This window comes from Aquila chrysaetos, chromosome 8 (assembly GCF_900496995.4).
Source record: "Aquila chrysaetos chrysaetos chromosome 8, bAquChr1.4, whole genome shotgun sequence".
Taxonomy (NCBI): Eukaryota; Metazoa; Chordata; class Aves; order Accipitriformes; family Accipitridae; genus Aquila; species Aquila chrysaetos.
In genome coordinates, this window is record NC_044011.1 from 20,345,130 (window position 1) to 20,361,214 (window position 16,085).

General features: G+C 48.6%; 1 protein-coding gene across 1 annotated transcript; it reads left to right on the plus strand.

Annotated features, from left to right (window-relative positions):
• Positions 1–3,737: 3,737 nt before the first annotated feature.
• CITED2 (Cbp/p300 interacting transactivator with Glu/Asp rich carboxy-terminal domain 2) lies at positions 3,738–6,670 on the plus strand. Its single transcript, XM_030023384.2, has 2 exons — positions 3,738–4,017; positions 4,667–6,670. Exon 2 carries the CDS (start codon positions 4,674–4,676, stop codon positions 5,400–5,402), a length of 729 nt encoding a protein of 242 aa, XP_029879244.1. The 5' UTR covers positions 3,738–4,017; positions 4,667–4,673; the 3' UTR covers positions 5,403–6,670.
• The last annotated feature ends 9,415 nt before the right edge of the window (positions 6,671–16,085 follow it).

A 16,085-nucleotide genomic window follows, 5' to 3' on the forward strand; every position in this document is an offset into this window, starting at 1 on the left:
ACTCTCCCGCCCTCCCCCTCCCAATCACAGAAGAATAATAGGTCTCTCAGTAAAGCAAGTCAGAAAACGGAACTCCCTTCTAGTCAAAAACCCTGTGTCTTCACCCCATAGGCAAAAAAACCCACTGTTCTTCTCACAAAGGGAATTCCAGGGGAAAAAAAGGCATGTTGAGAGACCAAAACAGATTTCTCTGTTTCCTGAGTGCCCATCTGGAACAGACTTGTCATGTTCATTGTTTTTTCCTTGGGGTGGGCAGTGAAACCAGCGGCAGCCATCCAGCTCAGTGCTAGTAAAGCAAAGAGCTGGGGACCTCCTGCGCCACAGTTTCCTCTTCCCTCCCAAGCGCCAGGTGCCCTGGGGAAGGGTGGGATTGAAGGAAGCTGTGAGGAGGTCAAAAGCGAGAGCAGCCAGAAAATCATGGCTTGTCTTCTCAATAGCAGGGCTTAATCATTTCTACAGAAAGGGCATTCCTTCCAGGATATCATTCTAATATAAAATTTCCTATCAGATAACCCTAGCAGATGTCCTGAACTGGGTTTTCCTGACTGCTTTGTGTCAGCGTGGGAGGGAACACATAGAAACTCACCTCTGCAGTGATCTGGGGCAGACAAGTCACAGAGAGTTAGGGATTATATTTTCAGAGTTGCAAAAAAGGACTAGAGATCCAAGTCCCCCTGAAATCCGTTGCCCTGTGTATCTTGTTCCAGTAATACATCCCTGGAACTACAAGTATTCAGCTGGCTTGAACATTTCCAGTAAATACCTGGAAAAACACCATCTGGGATTCTCCTTTTTGATTTTCCTTTCCTTCCTTTCACCACACTCTGCAGATGTTCCAGTCTGGAAGGAGTGAGTGGGGCCGCATCCGCAACCCAGCCTCAGTGCCTGCCTGACCTTCCGATCCAAAATGTTAACACCCAAATGAGGATCCATCTTTTCCCTTCTTGTGTATGATATTTCTCAGTGATTCCTCCTAGATGGGCACAGCAGTCACATTCTGCTTTCAACTCTATTCAGAGTCTTCGCTGAGGAGCGACTCTGTGAACCCTGCTGCTTTCATTCCCGCCCCTGGCCATCTCCAGCATTCTCCCATTGCGCAGTGCTCTGCTTTCTTGTTGTTTTGACTGAAGAACCAGCTCAGGTATGCAGAAGACTTTGAAGAATATGAGTGAAAAGATTTCTTTAAATAAAGTGGCTTAGATCAGGAGAGGCAAACAGATGAGACTCGGGGCTCCCTGCTAGCTCAGTGGTGATGGGCTCATGCTTTGTCCTGCATTCCCCTAGCTGCCTGTCACCAGTCTTCCAGCCATTTCCTGGAAAGCAACCAACTGATTGTGTTCCCGCTTTGCTATGGCCATAAACAATGACAAACTTGGCTTGTCTGGCACTGCTCTGCTGAGCCTTATCTGGACCCCCTTGCAACCCCCGATGAAGAAAGCTCCGTCCTGCCTAATTCTTTGTACATGGGCTGTAAATACTGAAGATATGTTTTGTATGAGTGAGGTGCCGTGGAGGCTGTGACTTTGCTACTATTTCTTCTGGCAGTCTCATGCCAATTCTCCATAACTCACTTTGGCAAGCTGGCAGCTTCCAGCATCTGAAAGCCGAAAATAGGAAAGGGCATTTGCAGGGCTGTGATATGATGTGTGCTTGGCTTTAAAAAGGATCACAAACTTAAGGCAGTGGAGAGCAAAAAGGCATACCAGTATCACCATGGTTATGTGACATTAAACAAACCACTTGTCATGATACACAGCTGACTACTTGCCAAATGGAACAGGATCTTCTTATTATTCATTGTTTTGCCCTGCAAAACCTGCACAACCACAGGAAGGAAAAATCTCCAGAAAGGTACTGTCACTTTTCTGACCATCCCTGGCCATACTAGAGGTCCTGATTCAATGGCAACTCCCAGACGTCCACCTACTCACAAGCATTTGAAGACCAAAAGGTGAAATCTTGGTGGGCACCCTACTTAATTGCTGCAGGAAAAGGAGCTGCAGGATGAGGTCACTTCCTCAAGGTAACTCTGGCACTTGTAAAGCTTCCTGTGCCCTCAGGGCTTTGATTCCATCCCTGCTGTCCCTCACAGCTGGGGTGTCAGCCGGGTATCTTTCTGATGTCTTGTACGTGCCCACCCACTGCCGCCCACCCGCATGGCTTTGCTAAGGACTGCACCAGCCGTGCTGGGAATTGCCCTTGTCCTCTCATCTGCCCCACCTCGCTGCACCCAGTAACCCAGCTCGGCCTCCATCCCAGCGGGAGATGAGGTGGAGCTAACCCTCCTTTTGGTTTCACCTTCATAGTTCACTGCAGCCAGGTAAGGGCCCACCCAAAAGGGGGCAAGGGGGCTGCCACATAGACAGCATCTTGAAGCATCCCATTTGCCCTCACCTGTGCCTCCCCAGGGAGGACCTCCTGCACCGCTGTGTCCTTGTGGAGTGCATGGAGGAGCAGAAACCCCATCTCAGCCTACATGATGGCCGCTTTGACCTCAAAAGAGGAGCACACAATTCCTTGTGTCTGGGGAGGGTATCCTGCCTACCGCTGCCCCCTCGGCATGCCTGTGGGCAGCTGAAAGGGGGAAAGCTGAGAGGGGGAGCAGAAATCCAGGCGAAGGCACTGGTGAAAATAGGCCACCATCCAGCGATTCCCTGCGGCAGGCCTCCTCCGGCCCCTCGGCGCTTCCCAGCTACTTCAGCACGGCTGCCCATCAGTGAGTGAGGAGCTGGTGGATCTGGAGCAGGAGGCAGCAGCGCTGGTCTTGGGGCGGGGGGGGGGTGCACACACGTGGCCCTGCCGGGGCGGTGCTGCAAGGCAGGGTGCTGCCGGCCACGGGGGACTGGTAGGGGACCTGCCCCGCCAGGGTGGTCACCTTTGCAAAGCGTGTACCCACCTGCGCACCGCATGTTCTGTTCTTCTTTGCCATTCCAAGAAAAACAATCATAAATAACACTAATAAAGTCCACCAAGCCGGCCAAGGGCAAGAGTGGGTGGGCACTCGCCCTGCACACCGCGGGTGGCTGTGGGGCAAACACGAGGGATGGAAGGAGGGGGCGGGGGTGAGAGTGTGCCGGCACCCCCACACACACCTCCCGCATGCAGCGCCCGTGTCTGTGGAAAAAGGTGGATCTCGGATCTCACCTCCGGGAGAGGGGCCGGCCCCGGGGGCGCCCACGCGGGTCCGTGGGACTCACGCCGGCGGGGCCGGGCACCTGCACCGCGGCGGGACCGGAGGGTCGGGACCTCGCCCTGCCCGGGCAGCGCTGCCGGCGCGCCCAGCCCCCCCCCCCCCCCCCCCGCGTGTCCGCGGCCGCCGCGCTGCAGCGACACGAGCGGACGGGGCGCGAGGGAGCCCGGCGATGCCCGGGCGCGGGGCCGGCCGGGGCCGTGGGCGGCGGGCGGCTCCCTCCGCCGTGGCCGCTTCGGAGGCGGGTGAGCGGCGGCGAGGTGCGCGGGGGGCCGCTCGCTCCCTGCCGCCCCGCCGCGGAGCCCCGCTTTGTTCCCGGGGGAGGCGCGGAGAGGGGCGCGCAGCGCGGCGCGAGCGACCCACGGACACACGTGTCGCCCAGCCGGGGGGAGCGGGGTGCCTGGATGCCTTGCAGAGCCGCCTAGCCCCTTCCCGCGTGTCTCCCTCCGCGCGTGTGCCCCTGTGCGTGTGCGCGCTGGGTGTTGGGTGGTTTTTTTTTCCCCCCTTTCCTTTTTTTTTTTTTTTTTTTTTTTTTTCCCCTCGCTTGCTCCAGGTTTTACTTCTGGTTGCCTGTAAGGGTTTTGCTCCTCCCTTCTGAAATCCTATATTAGCTGTGGCCAAAGCTGGGTAAGAAACACAGCTCATTGTTGGCAAGTGCCGATGAGCCTCGCAGAGGAGTGAAAAACAGCTCCGGGGCTGCGGCAGCGATCACAGCACCGTCACGTAAGCGCCGAGGAGAGAGCCGGGGAAGCCCTCTCTATGCTGGGTGACTTTTACTGACTGATTTCACCGCCACCTTTGAAGCAGAAGAAGAAAGAAGCCGGGAGGTGAGTGCGGCGGTTCTCGTAGCTGGTGCCGGGTGTCCCTTTTGTGTGCAACAGGAAAAACGGGACTGTTGAAACACGCGAGGAAAGGTGTTCCTCAGCTGCCTGGCTTTACCTCCTTATGCGTGCATTCCTGTATTTTTACCGAAATAATTAGGACTTAATTCCAAAAGTTGCTGACAGCGGCTAGGTGGGACTTCCCAATTCTTTGCTCGTTCCCCGCAAGTTAGCGAGAGCGCCGTGGAAATCCGCTGCCTTCCCTGGCGAAGCCGGGGGGCTCGGCGCCTTTGGAACGTGCGGGGAGGAGGCGGCTGTTGCCGTATGCAACACTTTCCGCTGATAGGTATGCACAAGTTGGAGTGGGGAGGCGTGTGTGTTGCTCGCCGGATTAGCGGAGGGGACTGGGATTTTCGTACCGCAGGCTCCGCTTTTATTTTTCCCTTTGTACTCCACGGCAGAGCCGCGGTAGGAGATTTTGGGTTGGTTTTTCCACCCCCCTCCCTCCCTCCCTCCCTCCCCCCCGGGAAAGAGAGGACGGCGGGACCAGCGAAGTCGTTTCTGCCAGGGCCGGGCAGATGCAGCCGGTCCGGGCGAGGGCGGCTGGATGTCCGAGGGTGTATTTTCTTAACGTATTCCCACGCTAACTTTCCAGGTGGGCAATGGCAGACCACATGATGGCCATGAACCACGGGCGATTCCCCGACGGATCCGGCGGGCTTCACCACCACCCCGCGCATCGGATGGGCATGGGGCAGTTTCCCACCCCGCATCACCACCACCAGCAGCAGCAGCCGCCGCAGCAGCACGCCTTCAGCGCCCTAATGGGCGACCATATACATTACGGAGCTGGGAATATGAACGCGAGCGGCGGGGTGAGGCACGCCATGGGGCCGGCGAGCGTAAGCGGAGGGCACCCGGCCGGCAGCATGCCGCCCCCCGCCCGCTTCAGCGGCTCCCAGTTCATGGCCCCCCCCGTCGCCAGCCCGGGAGGGCAGCTGAGCGCCAGCATGCAGCTCCAGAAGCTGAACAACCAGTACTTCAGCCACCACCCCTACCCCCACAGCCACTACATGCCGGACTTGCACCCCGGCAGCCACCAGCTGAACGGCAGCAGCCAGCAGCATTTCAGGGACTGCAACCCCAAGCACGGCGGCGGCGGCGGCGGCGGCAGCGGCTTGCCGCCCGCCGTCCCCCACGTCCCCGCGGCAATGCTGCCGCCCAATGTCATAGACACTGACTTCATCGACGAGGAGGTCCTCATGTCCTTAGTCATCGAAATGGGGCTGGATCGCATCAAGGAGCTTCCCGAGCTGTGGTTGGGACAGAACGAGTTTGACTTCATGACAGACTTCGTTTGCAAACAGCAGCCCAGCAGGGTGAGCTGCTGATTCATTTAAAACAAACAAAGGACTTTCTATCGGTGCGAATGAAAACATTCCCCTAGACACGGTGTCTCACTTTTCAGGGCTTGAAAAGGTGAGAATCTGGAAAGCAGAGTCAACTATGCGCTTGTATAAATTCTTTTTTTTTTTTTTTTCTCCTTAAATCGCTGCCACTTTTTTGTAGCTTTGACATTCACGTCCCCTCCCGTAGTAATAATTTCTAGCGAACTCTGCCTTTTTATGTTGGTCCCCCCCTTCCCTCCTCGCTCGTTTAATTTCCTCGCAGTAACGTGCCCATAATTCCCACAGTGCTGAACTGTTAGATATTAATCTTGGCAAATTGCTTAATCTTGTGGATTTTGTAAACGATAATTTCCAATGACTTGAACTGCATTCAAATTCTGAGTGAACAGGGAAAAAAAATTGCATTAGTTGGTTGCATGAACTTTGAAGGGCAGATACTACTGCACAAATGCTGCCATCTTGCTTAATTTTTAACTATGCATTGCAGTGCAGACTAATAATTTTTTTTTTTTTTCTTGAATACGCTAAACTGGAAGCTTAACAGATGTGGGCCAAACCTTTCCAGATCAGGAAAAGTAATACTGTTACTTAAGTCTGCTACCCATTCCCCCTCCCCCATATGTACAGACAATAATATGGTGTGGATGGAATGTTGACTAGTGGCAAACATTTCGCAGATTATTTTTTTTTATTTTGTTTCTGTCTTCAGCATTTTGACACTGTGCTAATATAGTTTATTCAGTACATGAAAAGATACTACTGTGTTGAAAGCTTTTCAGGAAATTTTGACAGTATTTTTGTACAAAACATTTTTTTGAGAAAATATTGTTAATTTATTCTATTTTAATTTGCCAATGTCAATAAAAAGTTAAGAAATGCTTTAGTTTTTCTAGAAGTCATTTACCAGTATTTTTCTTCAAAACTCTTCCCCACTGTCCCTGGTAAGTAGAACATCTATCTGTACAACCGTGTTGGTGTGCAAAAAGACATTCCAAAATAGAAAGTACACTACACCCATATATATGTCATGGTGAACTCGGTAGGTAAGCGGGATTTGAACATACTTACAGCATACAGCCTCATACGTAACATTGTAATATGCCTGTCAGTGTGGTTTTATGAAAAATAAAGTTGCCGAGGCGCAACTTTTTTGTGACTTGCCAAACATACTTGCTTTAAATGTAGTTGTCCAGAGTTATGATGCATAAAGTATTTATTATATTTATCTATTAAACTTGTAATTTTATAAATCTGCTTTCATTTATATAGTAGACTTTGTTCTTTTGTACATTTATTATCTCTCCTGGAAGAGCTATGTAAAAAGACCAACAGCTTAACGTGCAAGTATTTGTAACTTGGGAAGGGAGGGTGGTGGTGGGTGTCGTCCCGGCCCTCTCACCTCACAGGGTTAACGCAGGAGATTGCTGCATCAATCCAGATCTGCGTCGCACCAGAACTGATAGTGTTTCATTTCCAGTGACTTAGGAGAAGGGGCATATACCCTTAAAATATTCCTCCGTGGGACATCTCTGACCCCTCTCTCCCAGAAATTGCTACCAACTAAGGCCACTGAGACAAATCCATACCGGTTTACTTTAAATATTTGGGAGAAAAATGCCCATTATTATAAAGCAATTGACATCTTTCTCCTTTACTGCCAACTGTTGCAGCCTTCCGCCCCCACTCAGCCTTTGGCAAAGCTCCCGCACAAGTTACTACTTCAGTGAGGACTGTGGGATCAGGACCCTAATAATAACACATAATCCCGTTTAGCCACGCTTCCCAAGTTCAGTAGAGGAGTGATACCACCATGCTTTCTTTTTGCTTACTTTTCCAGCCACGTCTTCTGAATTTATTAGGAAGAAAAACAGCATGGTGGATGTAGTTAAATTTTAAACCTGGGCACGTAAACAGGGGAGGATATCATCACGCAATGGGAGTGTAAATAGCAGTGTTTTGAATCAAGCTGGGAAATTAAACTGATTACTATTGCTAAAATTGTCCCAGCTGGTGAGAAAAGTGATACTTGGCCTTCTTTGCCTTACAGACATGAAGCAGCTAATATGTTTTATGAACGTGAAAAAAAAATAATGCTTGTATTAAAGTATTAGGAAAAGTAGAAAGAAGGAAGCGTACACTTCTGGGAAAACCTGATGACAAAATGCTCTCTGTAGGTGGTAACAGCCTGTTCTTAGACAACTCTCAGCACCCAAGAATTTAAAAAAACAACCTTCTGGCTTCAGCCAGTGATCGCTAATGTTTTGTGACAGTAAATTTAACATTAAATGGCAGTGAATCGTAATTTACCAACTCACCAATAATGTAAAAGAGTGTTTAGAAGAATACAGCTGTAGTTTTAAGAGCCATTGCCCAGCTTGCCACTATATAAATCCTTTTTCCATTTTAAGGCTGTTTGATCTGCACATGTTGCATTGCCCTCTTCTGCTGGAGTTTGGGAGGGTGATTTTCCTGATTCTAATCAACTTCTTATAAAACAGACTATCAAATTATGTGCATACCAAATTGCATAGATGTTTAAAGCCTCCGCTATCTCCTAAAACAAAAGGGAATACTCTCGCTTTAATGATGAGTACTTTTGCTTCATAAAGTTGGTTAAACAACAGATTCTTCACAGTTGAGACATCACTACTTAAGTCTGTCAACGTTAAATCCTTCCATATAAGCTTTTCTAAGAATAGGCAGTTTCACGGGCACACTGGTAGAGTCTATTTGTGTACGACTCCTTGTAAAACTCCTGAGAGCTGCTGCCTCTAAACAACAGCAGCTACTGAAAGCACTGGCTTTGAGCAAGGCATCGTCAAGGAGTTTTACGATTTCTTAAAAGTAGACCCTGGGGAAAATTTGCAAAACAATCATATTGCCTACCTTGTCCCTTAATTTCTAATGAAGAGTCAGATCCCAGTGGATAGAACAACTACATTGTTTTCTTATTCATAATATCATCCACCAAGCAATATTGGGGGCCTGACCCTCATCCTCCCAACGTGAACCCCTTGGCAACGCTCCCACGGCTGAAACAGTAACAGGCCTTCAAGTAGACCCTCTCTAGCCTCCACACTGTTTAGAAACACGCTGAAATAATTTATTATTTGAACTCAGCGATTAGTGAAAAATGCACAGCGACCCAGTTTTCCAGCTACCGCCAGATCCTCACGAAGGACGTTGCAGTCTTGCGTCCCATTAAGTTGCTCTCGGTACAGGAAACTTGACCTCTGTACTTTGGCTGTTTTTCAAGAACTTCCAACATGGTACATGAGATCTGCTCCTCTTTAAGCCACGGCCATAAATAGACGCGCTGCTTTATTTGGAAGGGAGATCAGCCCTAAGCCGCCCCGCCGCGCAAGACACGCTCGGCGGAAAATTAGGTGCCGATTAACGCAATCCTCTGCCTTTTTTCCCCGGGAAGAAAGGATTCACGGGTGGGCGCTGGGGCGGGAGGCCGCAGGGGGACAGCTGCCCCCTCACCGACGGGGCTCCGCCCCTGCACGCCGGGGCCGGGGGCGCCGCGGAAGGCCCGGCCCGGCCCGAGTCCCGGCGCGGCTCCCGGCCCCGCTCCCGGCCCCGCTCCCGGCCCGGCCGGGACTCCCGGTGCGGCTCCCGGCCCGGCCCGGCCCGGCCCGGCCCGGCCCGGCGCGGCTCCCGAGGCGGCTGCCACCACCTGCGCGGAGCGGCCGGCGGCGCCACGGCGCCCCCGCGTTGGCGCCGCCCTCCCTTCCTCCGTCCCTCCCTCGCTTGCATTGCGGGTCTGCCTCTCCTCCGCCGCGGCCGCGGGGCGGGGGGGGCGAGGACCCCTTGGCCTGGATCCCCCCCCCCGGGCTCTTTTTTCTCCTCCGGCCCTGTCTGTGGCGCTAGGGCCCGCCGCGTGCGGGAGGGAGAGGAAGGGCACGGCCCGCAGCGAGGGGAGCCGGCCGTGTGCCCTCGCGGCGCCGGTGCCCGCCGCAGCCCTGCCCGAGGCGCCCCGGCACCCCCGGCACAGGGCACGGCACGGCTCGGCACGGCACGGCTCGGCACGGCACGGCTCGGCACGGCGGCCCGAGGGGTGCGGGGCCTCCCGAAATTTCTCGGCGGGGGTTTAGAGAAGAAGCAAACAAACCTTGTGAAAACATGCCTGTTGGTCTCAGGTTTTATTTTAAAAAAAGGAAAAAAAAGTTATATAAACGAGGATTATCCCCTGCTTATCTTGTCTTGCTGGGGGGATTGGAAAATTCCAACATCTGGATTTGCGGAGTTCCTTTCATTTGTTCCTTTTTTTGCTTGCCTTTTTTTTTTTTTTTTTTCTTTTTTCCCCTAGGAGATGTTTTCCACACTCCAGATCTGCTAGATAAGTCGGATACAAAGCCCGGCAGATCACTCGTGTTTGGCCAAAGGCCATGGCATGTGTGTGTGGAGCCGCATCGTAATACTTCTTCTGGGCATCGGTAGCTTCTGCATCAACATCTTGGTATAGGAGCCTCCTGTTGCTCCTGCCCTCTGCCTCCGCTCCCTCCTGGCTGTGCGGCACAACAGGGCTTAACCTGTGAGCTGGTACTGATAGCCCCTCGTATTAGAAACCTCAGCAAAATCAGGGTGGCCATGGGCATGGAGGGGAAGGAAATGAAGGCGGGAAAAGCAGTTCTTCTCCCTGACCGTACAACTATCCTTTCTGAAGCCCTCATTTCTTCCAAAATACTCCATGCGGGGCTACCGCAGACAGGAATAAGAAATGCCAATGTTACAGATCTGGGCTACACACACTGACCTTAACCTGATCTATTTCTGTATCATCACTCATAGGGATAGCGGTGTGAACAAGGACTAAGTAACATTGGCAGGAGCTGTTTAAATGATAAGACAAAGTATTTTTTAGATAGTCAGGCAAATATATTTGTCAGATAACACTGCATGTGCAATAAAACTAAGATGAGGAATCAAAGGAATTTGGAACCCAAGGCAGCAGCATTTTCTCAGGGTTTCATGTATTCTAAGTGCATCATTTTGTCAGTACAGAGGAGGTGTTTTACATAGTTTCTGAAAATATATTTACACATTTCAATATGGCGGCACTACTCTGCTCGCACACAGGATAAAGCCGCGTCTCAGTAACTGCAACAATAATGAGATACCTCACATGACTGAACAGATGAGCCACTATTGTGGTAGGCTCTCTTGTTACTCTCTTTGCCTCATTTTAGAAAGAAATTTGCAACACCATTTTTTTTAATAGAGACGGATCAGGTATTGCACTCCCTCTCCATCTGCTGTGCCCTTCGTCCTCTCAAAAAATTACAGAGGGTCAATTTGATCACAAGCCTGAAACAAATTTTGAAAAAAACATATTTACCATATTGAAAATAAACAAAAGATTCTCCAGCTTATCAGGCTTCGTAAAATGCTGACCACTCTTCTCACCTTTTTCTTTCACCGGGACATTTTGTTATCTCTGTCTATTGGCGTGTTCATTTGGCAATATGTTCCCTATTTTATCAGCAATAAAGTAAAATAAAAGACACTTTCAGAATTGTCACGGTCCTAAAACCGTGGCTGAAGTTACTAGTGTGAGTACACAGCATTTCTTAAGCTCAAAAGCTAAATATTTAGCAAATGCTCACCCCAGCAAGATGCTGAAGGCGCACCTACTTGTGTGCAGTTTTGCCCGAGCCTCCTAGCAATTGCACTGTGAGTTTTCTACTGCAGCCTGCTTAGCTAACGCTAGTGCACTGCGCAGGAGAGGGTGGAGTTTCTGAAAGTCTATAAAAGTGTCTTACCTGCTGCTATTCAAACAGAACGAACACAGAGAATTTCAGATTTCACTCTCTCTCTGCCAGGATAAGTATTTAAAGACTTGTTACTCAAAATCTTCTCTCTTTTCTTCCAGCTACATTATTTGGTCTAATAATTGATACTATCTTTACAAACCTTGTACAGCTATATGTCCTCCACCAACTTTGTATGAAGTAAAGTATGTATTTGAAGACAGGAATGGATTCCTGGGATTTTCCAATGATAGGAAATGACAGCAAGCCTCTGCACACCTCTGCTTTGTACAGACGCTATACAGTTATATTTTGGGTTGCTTATAGGATTATAAGCATTATATAGTGATATTTGGGTTGCTTCTGGGTTGTTTATCAGCAGGCTGCACTAAGGCTAGCGTGTGATCTGACAGGGTGATGAAGGGCAAGGTATGAACACAGGTACGGAGATGAATATAAAACCTTTCTAAGTAGTAGGCAAAAAACAATTAGTTATGATCATCACTGAGAAGGTTTTAGGGATAGGTCTGAAAACCCCTCAGCCCTAACCCACAAACTATAAAGAGGTGTCTGTCTGTGGAGTGATGGGGACAGCTTGGTTTTGCTTGTCATGTCTGACGGGGCACAACATTGTACACTGGAGAAGTGGCAAATTTGAGAAAACATGACGTGTTAATCTTCTTCACAGACCATTATTGACAACATAAACCCAAATTTGCTCTGGCAGAGATAAGTGAGCAAAGCTGCTGTCGGATGGAGCCGATGAAGCCTGCAGTCCTGTGTCCTCTGCCTTTGAGGACGGACACGGGATCCGTGTCTTTGCTCCTGGAAGACGAGTAGGGAGCAGTCCCATTCCCAGTCAGCCACCATGCTGGAAGCCACTGTAGCCAAAACATGGACTTGAAGCCTGTGCTCAGTCCTGCTTCTAAAAACCACCTTCTCCCTTTTTAAATCTCCTGCAATCCAGTATCTTAGCCTCATCTGGTGGGATTCTCTTTCGGTGGCCAGGAAGCACCACAGGCCCCGTGCTTTCTCATGTCCTCACTTCAGTTTAATCAGGGCAAAAATAAGCCATTGCAAGCATTTGAGGCAGTAGCATGTTTGCTTTGGGATGCGCGGTCAGCCGGGGCGGTGGTTTATTGCAGCCGTGCCCTAGGATGGTAGGGGAGGGTGACAGCTGGTCTGTCACAAGTCACCTTGTGTGTGACTTTGCCCTATAAGGACAAGAGCAACCTCTGACGGGCGTCTCGCCCCTTCCCCGGCTTCACAGATAGGGACCTGCTGCAGGGCAGCCCGCCGTCCCATCGCATGGCTGCTTCTTCTTCTCTTTCTTAGCTCTCGCCTTTTGAGACGGGGTCCTCTTGTCCGACCTTTTAATCAAGCGCTTTACATGAAAGACAGCAGTGCGCAGATAATCACACAGATTTTTGAAAGGAGCTGTTTAAATTGTTGATACTTACTTGGAGGTGCTTAGTTTCAATTAATGAGTTATGTGTTGAAACAGAGCAGGAGGAACTTCACATGACAGATAAACGGCTGCAGAAAGGCTGCAGTACTGAGAGCTTGCCCACTAGGTGTAGCTGAAGCCTTGGCTTTCTTATTGATTAAAATCTTTAAAAGAGCAGCCTTTTAATTTGATTTATCGTATACGTTCTAACCAAATGAAAGGTAGTCAGAGTGAACACTGATGGATGCTTATGGAGTAGAGCCTTTACCTCATGCAAGAATTACGTCTCGGCAATTCCACAATGCCATCCCAAAAATTAGGTTAATATGCACAGCGACTCTTTACTCTGGTTCCTGTAGTCCAGAACTTCTAGTCCAGGAGTCTTTTTTGACATTGTTCATTTTACATGTAGATATCGCAAGTGATGGAGTCCTCTACTAGGGCACCTGGGTTTGGTTGTGTGTTTTTCCCCCAGGCTCTATTCCAAGGACTGTGTTTAAGAGGAGGTTGGCTCCACAGAAACCAGTGAAGCAGAGCACTTCTAAATTCCAAAGCTGAACTCTCAGTATTTTGGCCTAAGGAAGAAAGGAAGAATACTTTGCTGCTTTGCCTCACCTTCAGATCTCTTTAGCTCTTTCTATACATAACAGTTTTGCCCTGAATGGTATCCTCATCGCTTTGATTGGAGATAAGGCAAAACAAGGAAAGACCTGGTGTGTAAGCCGAATTCAGGAGGTCCATTCTCCATTTTGTTGGGTTTTTTTGTGGTTAGCTTTCAAAAGGCAGCAATCTTGATTTATAAGTTGTGAAGATAAACTGGAATTAATATTATTATCCATATCCACCTGTGATTTTCCCAGATAAGATTAATCATCAGAATCTAGGTCAATGGTGCTCTGGGTCTAGTTCTGACCTAGGTAACTGCTTGGCCAGTGGTGTCCAAGTCAAAAATCAACGTTTGACTGATGGCTAACCCTGTATAGCCATACCCTTGGTGTCCCTTTCGGAGTGCAGGCAGTACTTTATGCCAAAACTGCATTGCATATTCTGAGTCTAATGCAGTTCTAGTTTTCTCCTAAGTCACCCCACCAGTGTCAGCGGGCCTAGAAGTGCTCTGAACACATTATTCATTTTAGGAGGACTATACATTGCTTGGCCAGGTTACATGATAGTGGTGTAAATCAGTCTCAGGTCTTGTAATTCCTTCTTGAGACTCTGGAGTGGTGTTGCTGGAGTCCCTGCTTGGCCAAGTTAAAGCGTTGCATGAGCACAGCACTGCAGGTGCAGATGTGCACCATCCTCTGTAACTCCAACACCTCGTGTTACAATGATAATTTCAGATTGGATGAAGGCAGAATTCACAATCACTATGATGACCAGAAGCCTATCCGAGGTCCTTATTAACTTAATTCAAATATAACATCACGTATTTGAGTATATTCGTAATGTGGTGTTTAGGCCAGGAATGGATTAGGGTATTTTCTGATCCGTATTTTCCTCTGACATTAGCTTATTGGTACTGTTATAATCATTCTAATAATGATTTAGTGGGACTTTCTGATGACTTTTTTTCCTCAGCATAAGGTGAAATAACCTTAAAATGTCTTCTTTCTTAGTTTGGGGGGATTTTTTTGCATCACCCTGGTAGCAGGTGGCCTTTAACTACTGAAAAGGAAAGGAAGGTAGATGGAAAGCTGAATTAGATGTTTTCTGCTAAATCTGATTGACTAACATTTTCCTAATTTTCTTTCCTCCCCCACAAAGATGAAGAGCTCCAAACTGCTTTTGGTCAGTGGCTTTTGCCAGCCTCTTTCATTGTGAGGAAATTGCATGTTACTTTTTAAGGAAACCTAAGTACATGCATGCTGAGTACACTTTCATGTATGTCACATCTTAGGGGTATAGACACTTTTCTCTTTCTGGTTATTCTCCCAAAACAGGGAAGAAATAGATGTATATAGTATTTAATGTCCCAACCAATTCAGGCTGCCACTAAAGCATCCATTGTTATCGAGGGGGGTTCGTACTTGCCTTTAGAAAGGTAACTTGCCAGCTTATGCCTGCTTGTGCCAGCAGTTACTGGGTTCATGGTTCCTCAGCGGTTTTGTCGGAGATGGATGATTGTGCTGAAATGCTGCATTTCTCTCTTCTTCCATTTTTTGATGAAGGTTACCTGGAAGATTGATGACCTGTGGGTATCCTTGACACCTGACGGTCTGGAAGGGAACAGGATGACAGAACAGGACTTCGAAACTGATAAAGCCTCACAAGGACCCAGCTAGTCAAACATTTGTTGGCAACATAAAAGGAAAGAGAAGACAGAGCAAGTCAGGTCTAAACAAACTGTATCTTCTCCTTGTTTGCCACTGGCTGGCACATGGGAGGTTTCTGGGGGACTTATTGCTCAGTGTGCCCTCCAATAGCTTTTTCTTTTTTGTGATTGTTTGGCAGATAAATGAGAAAGAAGAACAGGACTAAAGACAGATTTTATTTTTCCCGTTCTCTGGTTGGTGCAACAGTCCACAGTCTTACAAGTAGCGACTATCCTTCCTGCCCGCTCTGCTAGCTGATCTAGTGAGAAAAGACTACCGCACAGAAGATAACACTGAAGAGCCTGGAGGGGCAACCAGAGAGCAGGAGCCCGCTGTGCCAGGAGAGTACAAGCATGCAACAGAACGGTGGCTCTGGGGGACTTATCCACTGGCTGTCTTACAAGACAGGGAAGGCAGGTGGGAGACCAAATGATGAGAAAGAAAGAAAACAAACTGAGAAAAGGTAATATTTATTAGTCATTAGAATAGCAATACGACAGCCCAGGGATTTTATTTACATTGTCCTGTGTGGGTTGTTGTAGTCACAACCCCTGAAATGGCTCAGAGATCTCACAGTTGTCTTATGAATTTAATGAAAATCAGAATTTCAGTTTTCCATGGTCATGTAAAGTACAGTTCCTTTGTATAGGGAAGATGACTTTATACTGGCTAACATTTAGGCCCTCCAGTCCTATAATTTACCTGACTTAGCCCTCCCTTGTGCAAAGCAGTGTGGTTTTTAATCCGTCTTTATTCAAGCTGACTAGACAGGTCCTATTAATTTCACAACAGATGCAAACCCTTTGTAGAAAGTGAAGGCACATAAAGCACATCAAGACACTGAACATTTTTGTGAGGTAGACCTCCCCTTTTCTCTAATCATGCAACTCTGGTCCTCATATAAAGTAAGCATGCCACAATTAAAGTAGAAAAGAATCTAAGCACATCTTGTTCCCATCTGCATGACCTTGTGCATGTCATTATTTATTGTGTATTAACATGTAACACTTTATGTCTCAGTTTACCCTTTCAAGTAATGAGTACAACGTGCTTTTTGCAGTTCATTGCTTCTTGATGTTGATCTTGCTTAATAGATTATATTAGATCCTTGCATACAAGCTACTACACAACTGGAAATCACTGCCACAGAAGT